The sequence below is a fragment of the Geospiza fortis genome, unplaced genomic scaffold (genome assembly GCF_000277835.1).
Source record: "Geospiza fortis unplaced genomic scaffold, GeoFor_1.0 scaffold130, whole genome shotgun sequence".
Lineage (NCBI taxonomy): Eukaryota > Metazoa > Chordata > Aves > Passeriformes > Thraupidae > Geospiza > Geospiza fortis.
Genome location: NW_005054300.1, coordinates 15,132,246 through 15,139,836, shown reverse-complemented (window position 1 = coordinate 15,139,836; position 7,591 = coordinate 15,132,246). Strand labels below are relative to the sequence as shown.

At 38.9% G+C, this 7,591-nt stretch overlaps 1 protein-coding gene across 4 annotated transcripts; it reads right to left on the bottom strand.

Moving 5' to 3' along the window:
* Positions 1-1,874: 1,874 nt before the first annotated feature.
* Positions 1,875-7,277, bottom strand: RPS24 (ribosomal protein S24). Of its 4 annotated transcripts, XM_005417266.2 has the most exons (7): positions 7,148-7,277; positions 6,410-6,619; positions 5,869-5,979; positions 5,745-5,747; positions 5,014-5,030; positions 2,927-2,962; positions 1,875-2,077 (listed from the first exon to the last, which is right to left on the bottom strand). In XM_005417266.2, exons 1-5 carry the CDS (start codon positions 7,178-7,180, stop codon positions 5,025-5,027), a joined length of 363 nt encoding a protein of 120 aa, XP_005417323.1. In that variant the 5' UTR covers positions 7,181-7,277; the 3' UTR covers positions 1,875-2,077; positions 2,927-2,962; positions 5,014-5,024. The 4 variants fall into 4 exon arrangements, with proteins under 4 accessions (XP_005417323.1, XP_005417325.1, XP_005417324.1 ...); XM_005417268.2 differs by lacking the exon at positions 5,014-5,030; XM_005417267.2 differs by lacking the exon at positions 5,745-5,747.
* Between the last annotated feature and the right edge of the window lie 314 nt (positions 7,278-7,591).

Below are 7,591 nucleotides of genomic sequence, written 5' to 3'. Positions count from 1 at the left end.
TGATCTTCTAATCCAGACTCCAGACTGTTGTTAAATAGATAAAATTACTGAGATCCTGAAATATGAGGGCCAGGCCAAGCAGGCAACAGTGACAAAGCTACTATCTCTAAATGGGATGGGATGTGACAAGTTCAGCAGGAAATAAAAGGGTTCCTTCAGCACACAGTAGGGAAAAAAGTGAAGATTCCAGTTTCACTTAATTGTTTTACCTCCCACAGGAAAGGGGATTAACCTAGAGTGTTCACAGCATGACATGCGCATTAAACCTCTGAATTACAGTAAACCTGTTACACCTTGCTTAGACTGGAGTGCAGAGGCAGAGCAAACCTCACATGAAGAGCTGTGTAGACTCCCAACTGCTGAAGCACAAAGATTCCAATAATATGGCACCAAGCTGTAACCATTTCAATCCATCTGCTTTACAGCTACTGTACTACCCACATAAACAAATCTGTATTAAACAAAATGTAATACATTACAAAGTCGAGGAAGAAAACCTTCAGTACTCAAATTCCAGAAATAATTTCTTCTGGAGGCAGACATCCCCCCCCAGAACAGTACTGTTAACTCTGTAAACTCAAAACACCAATCCTACACAAGGCACTATGCCACATACCTTTATGCAAGCACTTATTTACAGATCCTTTCTTGATTGCATAAAATTAAGGTAAGGAGGCTTCTGAAAAGAGCAACTAGAATTTGTGCCAGCAGTCTAGAGCTTTCAAGTAGTAAACATTTGGAAAACACTAACTCTATGGTCTTCGCTGAAACAGATGGTTTCCATTGAATTCAAACCAAGAGTGAAACAAGCATATCACTTCACTTCTCAGCTCCTTCACAGAACTATTTTTAATGCATGTCTTCAAGGAAATTGACCTCTTTGGCAGGGGACAATTTGGCCTCCTTTCAGCCTATTCTATGAAAAATTGCTGTGTGTCTTCCTTGTATTTCTATTGCTGTGTTCACACCACCCCCTAGTGATTGTTCAATTACACTAAACCGTGTCACTCCTCTCCCCCTTCATGCTGGGCATTATATATGGGAAGGGCTTACTGCATATAGCACCACAGCTGTATGAGCTGTACAGCTAACAGTGTGATGGTGCTGAACAGACAGCAGCACACCTGCTAGCTCAGGACTCAAACTGAAGGTACTACAAGAGGCACTAAGTGCTTCATCTATACTTAGCAGATCCTGTACAACATCCCCTTTCAAACCCTTTAACAACTCTTAGCTGTGGTAGCACTGGTTTTCTCCCTCAAACACTAAAAGCACTTTACCTGCCTTACAATGTGCTGCCCAGTACTAAGGTAGTGCAATTCAAAAACACTGCATTTAGGTAAAAAAGTCAGAGCCTTATTTAACAGTTGCTAGAGCTGCCCAGTCTGTTTCAGTCCTATTTAAAGCTCAGAATTTCTTCATTCCATACTCCTCAAAACATCTGCACCAGACTGCCTACACTTCTATCTTAAATGGCTCCTCTAACACTATCAGATGAAAAATTAGGGGTTGTTAGGAGAATTAAGCTGCCACACAGCTTGCAAGCCAAAGACAGACCCCAGAGCCTGTCCTGATAACTCAGGAACAAAAGACAAATCCTTCCTAATGCCTTCAATAGCCAAAATCTTAACTGTGGGACTAGGCAGCTCTGAGTGTCTCTGTCTGCATGTTTGGTTCTCCCTTCCTATATGTTCTAGAGGTCTATATAAAACAGGCAGACAAGCAAAAGGACTTTCCAAACACAGTTTGAACAAGAGCATGCCTACCTCCAACACTGCCTCATTGGAATTAGGTCCTACTAGGAAGCTGTGGAATTAACTCCTACCTGTAGGAAGGTGTGGTTCACTTCAAATTAATACTCAAAACATGACTTGTTTAATTATGAACAGATTTTAATCCAGTGCAAACAGTACACCTATACTGAATTCCTCAAACTTTACAAAATGGTAGCTTTTGAATCAAAATTAAAAGGCAAACCAGTATTTTATTAACAGAGTTTATTTGATGTTAAAGTCAGATGAGCATCTTCTGCTTTCCAGAGTAATTAATTCTATACTTCTTCATAGAATGATGCCGCCTGTAAAGGAAAACACAGATCACTGACAAACAAAACAATTTTTATACTTGTACTTTTATAAAGCCTGAAAGACTGTTTCCCAAACAAGTAAGGTGAACCACACTGCTCTTCTTGTAAGAGCATAAAGCTCAACATTTCCCAGCACTGCCATGGCAATACATGAGCCTAAATTATAGCAATTCTGTAGAAGAGATCAACAAGCTACAATTGCTTTGACAGCTTTCTGTTTAAGACATTACACTCACTATATCAGCTCCCAGACAGACTGTTTAAGTTCCTTCCCACTGAGTCACTCAGACCATTTGTAATAAAACTTGTTTTTTCTGGAGCAGTTATTGACCACAGCACTTAGGTTCCTGCAGCAAAGATACAAAAATGTAGTCTGACTTGTCTGTAAGAGCATCCTGTTTGTAAGTATTTTACTCAAAATGAGTACCTGTAAGAAAACAACATACATCTATTCCAAAACCAGATGTCATGCTACTTCAATCTATTTTAGACAATAAAACTCAAATGTCTATCCTCTTTGCATACCTACAAATGAAAAATATAAGCCTTGTTTACAGTAAGACTAAACAAATCAGCAACTTTGGTAACAGTAAATCTGAAGTACCTAATGTATTATTTCAGTCTTTATACTGATCAGGTACTTCATGCAAGTCAAAGTCACATAAACTAGCCACTCACTACTAAGTGCAAAAGCAATTTGTAAATATTCTTAGCCTTAAATGCTTGCACTGGGTTCTCTGTCTGCACAAGTACCACAGTCTTTGCATAAGTGAACCTCAGAGTTATCATAATGAACGCACTGCTGAATGGCTACCCTTACAAAGCATTCTGAAGGCATACCTGTCATCCGTTTTCCACCTGAAGAATGTTCATTTACTGAAAAAGAGAAAGAATCAATTAGTAAGAATTTTATCTAAATTCTACTACTGCAGAAAATTGAGCTTTGAGGGTTTTCACTGACATTCATGTGCTTTTTTCAATTAACCACATTGAAATTTGATAGGGAACCCTCCAAGTTTTGACTACTGCAGAGACTGAAGACTTAGATTTCACTTATTCCCTTAAACTCAACAGCTATTTAGAGCTTAACTAATGCTCAGAATGCAACTGCCTGTTCAATTACACCTACAGGCTACAATGGCTTCCAAGTGCTTATCCATCCACGCTTCTGTTTGACAGCCCCACCTGTCAAAGGCTGTCACAGCTACAGCTGTGACATTAAAAGGGAGGGAGGGGATTTTTTTCCATTTCAGTATCACTATTTTGAATGCAAAGACCAGGTGAGGCACATCCACATAGTCTTTTCTCAAATTTTAGCAAGCTCAGCCAGCTCTAGAGTCACAGAATATATTAAAGAACACAAAATATTTGAAAATACTTCTCTTAAAACTACAGGGAAAATAGAATGGGAATGCTAAAGGAGTGAGAAGTGAAAAGAAACGTCAAAGAAAATTATGCTGATGTCTTGTTATGTCCGATTTTTTCATGACTACATCATATGTAACTTTTAGAATATACACTTGCCTAAACATTTCTCAGAATCAAGTACTGACACATTTACAAGGTAAAATAATTCTCACAGATTCTGTAGGTGGACTCAAATGTATTCCAGGGCTCCTATTAAAAATTCTTCCACACAGCTGTGATAAGGATGATGAACCATACCACATCATGATCTCTGAACATGCATTTCTGAAGACAAAGCTTAGTGTATTTCACAGATGTTTTTCTATAATGCAGCACAGAAAGTTGTTCACGAAGTGCACAAAATATCTTAAGTGACAACACAAAGATTAACAAATCTGGTAAATGAGTCACATCTAACCCATGCAAACTTATCAACTGAAAGATTTTTTTAAAAGACATGAAAATATCTCTAATCAAAAGCACAGTTTGCCTACTACTAAGACTACATGTTAGTTTGACAAGCACTTGATACAGAAGTCACATCTCCTATGTAACTACTACAGGGCATGATCTTTGCCTTCAATTTCTCAACTGTTGATATGCTTTAAGAGCTTCTATGAACTGGACACCATTAATAATTCAAGCGAGTCATTTGATCACTTTTCATTAACACTCAAAACCAGCTACCTTCAGGTGCAAAAATCTTAAAATGAAGAAGTTCCTCCATACTACTGGGATTGATGCAACATGAAATGACTCCTTTGGCACTGACAGAAGTATCTAACACTAGGTTTTACTACTAGTAGTAACATTAGGTGTTACTACGCTATCAAATGCTAATTTTGTGCCATAAACCATTGTAGGACTTCGTGATTAAAACATCATTAAAGCATAAAGGAAGAAGGCTCCTAATGTTTTCCAGCAGAGTAGTTCCCTGATCTAGTAACTGTCAGTAACAGTGGTTCCTTTCCATCCAGGGATAACAAGAACTTCACCTCCACACTAACTACAAAATGTAATTTCACTGAGATTTCCAATTCCACTGTAATTTGCGTGCTAACTTGGAATACTGCTGGGCAATAGTTCAATACAGTTTAATGCTGACAACTGTGCCATTTCCAAGCACCATTTCAAATATACCAGGTGTGATGTGACTTAGCTTTCATGTACACCACTACTTTCACACAATGGCCAAGTTACACATGCAAGTGCACTGTACTACTTTGAATCGGATCCTGTGGTGACTGAACCAATGTCTCAAGTCAACAACACTGGGTTTCTTGTATTTCTTTTCACTGGGAATTCTTTTCAAGTTGATTCACTAGTTTCAAAAAGTCTGGCCAAATTTTACTTCCAAGTCACACTAATAAAATTCATTATGTAATTAAGTGAACCCTCACATGACAGATCTAAGTTTAAATCAAACATGCATACAAGGCAGTACAGTGCTTCAATTAAAAAGATAGACACATTTCAGTGATGTGTAATTCAGGCACCAAATCCATGCTCATTTCCAGTACCTGCAGATACTTCATTTCTGATGGAGAGTTCCAAGAAAGTAGGAAAAAAGCAAAGGTGAAGATTACTAAAGTTCAAGATATCACGGTATTTTCACAGCTACAGAACTAAGCATCAAAACCCATTACCCTCTCTCCCTCTCTCTTGCTAAAACACCTGAAAAAACCCCCCCTTGCCTGCAGAAGGCAGAAGATGGAACACTGTGAAGGAAAGTGACTGGCTTCCCACCCAACCTATTCCTCAGCTTTTTCTGTTTCGTGATAGAAGAAATCTGCCTCCCTCTAACCTGCCTGTATCAGGCCACAGCCACAGCCCAGGAGGGCTCTATCAGTCCAGTCTCACCCAAAGAAGACTCCACTATCTTGGGCATCAGTCCCTCAAACCCCAAGGCACTCTACATTATCTTTATTTACACACTGTCCTCGCTGCCTACACCACACATCCTTAACAAACTTACCTGGGTAAGGAACACCACACCAACAGTAACTTGGTGGAGTAAGCATTAGGGGTTTAGGCAGCCTGATTAAAAAGTGTTAAGATTATCTCAAGTGTGGACTGCGAGACTGAGTTATATGATTAGAGCAACACTGTTAGATTTATGAAGTTTAACAGTGACACACAGGAAACAGTAATTTAGGAAGCATTGCTTCATGTCATATCAGCTAGGCTGGCAGCAGTGAGGAGCAAAACTAGGCTACTGAGCTGATGACAAGCTATATAACACACAGTTTACCTTCTGTAATCCAGTAGAACAGGTGAAAAAATGGAAGAAAAACAATGTTATTCTGTTGAAGAATTCATAATCAACATTTCAAAGGCATGTGCTCAATGTAGTTTAAAAGATATTCTCATCCTACCTTCTTGCCAGCACCAACATTTGCCTTGGCTGTGCCCCTGACTTTCTTCATTCTGTTCTTACGCTCTTTTCGCTGCTTCCTGGAAGTCTTTTTCTTTTCATACAAGCCGTGCTATAAAAAACAGTTGAAAGTTGCTTTTAACATTATTACTCTACTAACAACTCTTGAAAAGTTCTATAACTTCTGAAATGTTCAAATACAGTTTACATTTGAAATATTAACTAAGTAGCAAGATCATTAACTGATGAATGATTCAACATGGAACACAAACATTGAAGAGGTACATGGATCAGCCCCATTTCTTATGCTAATTTTAGGCTTCTAGTAGAGTTTTTTTAAAAGTTACTGCTAAACACCTCTGGTATTATCAGTTTTGCCTTCCCAATTCCCTAGTAGTACAGAATAAAAACACACTTAGCCTATTCTGCAAGTGCAGAAATTAACATGTGCTATTTTAGGAGCTCTCATACAACCATACTTTAGAAAACCTGAGTTTTTACACATGCAAATCCTGCTTTCAAGATACCATAAAACAACATACCCTGGCAAGCCTGTGCTTTGGTTCGTTTTTCTTTGCATAGTCCAGGGAATCATAGATCATGCCAAAACCAGTTGTCTTGCCACCACCAAAGTGAGTTCTGAAGCCAAAGACGAAAATTACATCAGGGGTTGTCTTGTACATTTTTGCCAGCTTTTCCCTGATTTCTGTTTTGGGGACTGTGGCCTTCCCAGGATGAAGAACATCAATGACCTAAAAAAGAATTTAAGTAAGTTGATAAAAGGTCAACATCCAGTACACAGCCCCACCAGGTGCTACAGTCCCACCAACAGCTCAACATTTAAACTAACCCACTTTAGAAGCATAAACTATTATTCATTTGACACAAAAGCATTCAGAAGTTTCTTGCTTCACTAGGTCATTTAGACTGAAAAACACCTTCAAAATCATTAAATCCAATAGTAGATCCAAACCTGTCTCAGTGGCACTAAGCCATGTTCTCAAGTGCTACACCTTCATGTCTTTTAAATACCTCCAGGGAGGATGTCTTAACCACTTCCCAGGACAGCCTACTCCAATGCTTAATAATCCTTTTGGTGCACGAATTTTCCTCAACATCCAGTCTCAAGCTGGTACAACTTCACCATCAAGACTTTTAAACATATTTAAACCCATATACTCCTATAATTGCTTATTTAAGAACCCATATCTACAGCAGCTAAACCTTCTTCCAGTTCAGAACCACCAAACAAATAGATGCAATTTTCTGCAGTCTTTTACCATCTGCTTGCGCTGCAGAAGTCTGTTGGTCATGAATTTCCTGGTTCTGATGGTCACTGTGTCATTCTGCAAGAGAAAACATTACAGAAAACAAAACAATAGCTACAAATGCAACAGAAACTGAATATGAGCATAAACACTGCATGGTACCACAATGGTCAGGAGCCTCGGATACTGACAGTGAGCTCACAACCTAAGGGGGCTGGTCTTGGACTACAGAAAGCACCTTTAAGTAATACAGTGAGAAACTGACAAACTCATCCCCAGTTTCCAAACAAAATAGCAACATCCACACCTTCACTACCATGAAAAGCAGAAGCAGCTTCTAGTGAAACACAAAGATCTCAGTCCCAAGTACTCTAACAATACAACAGAAGTTTTCTTCTTATCCCAAATATTACTGCCTCTATGGCTTCCCACCCCTAAGCACAAGGGGGCACACAA

Coding starts and splice junctions, on each gene's coding strand:
- RPS24 (XM_005417266.2), bottom strand. CDS start 7,180: ATGACCAACAGACTTCTGCAGCGCAAGCAGATG. Junction 6,620..7,147: donor TTCTGCAGCGCAAGCAGATG/GTAAAAGACTGC, acceptor ATTCTTTTTTAG/GTCATTGATGTTCTTCATCC. Junction 5,980..6,409: donor CAAAGCACAGGCTTGCCAGG/GTATGTTGTTTT, acceptor TGTTTTTTATAG/CACGGCTTGTATGAAAAGAA.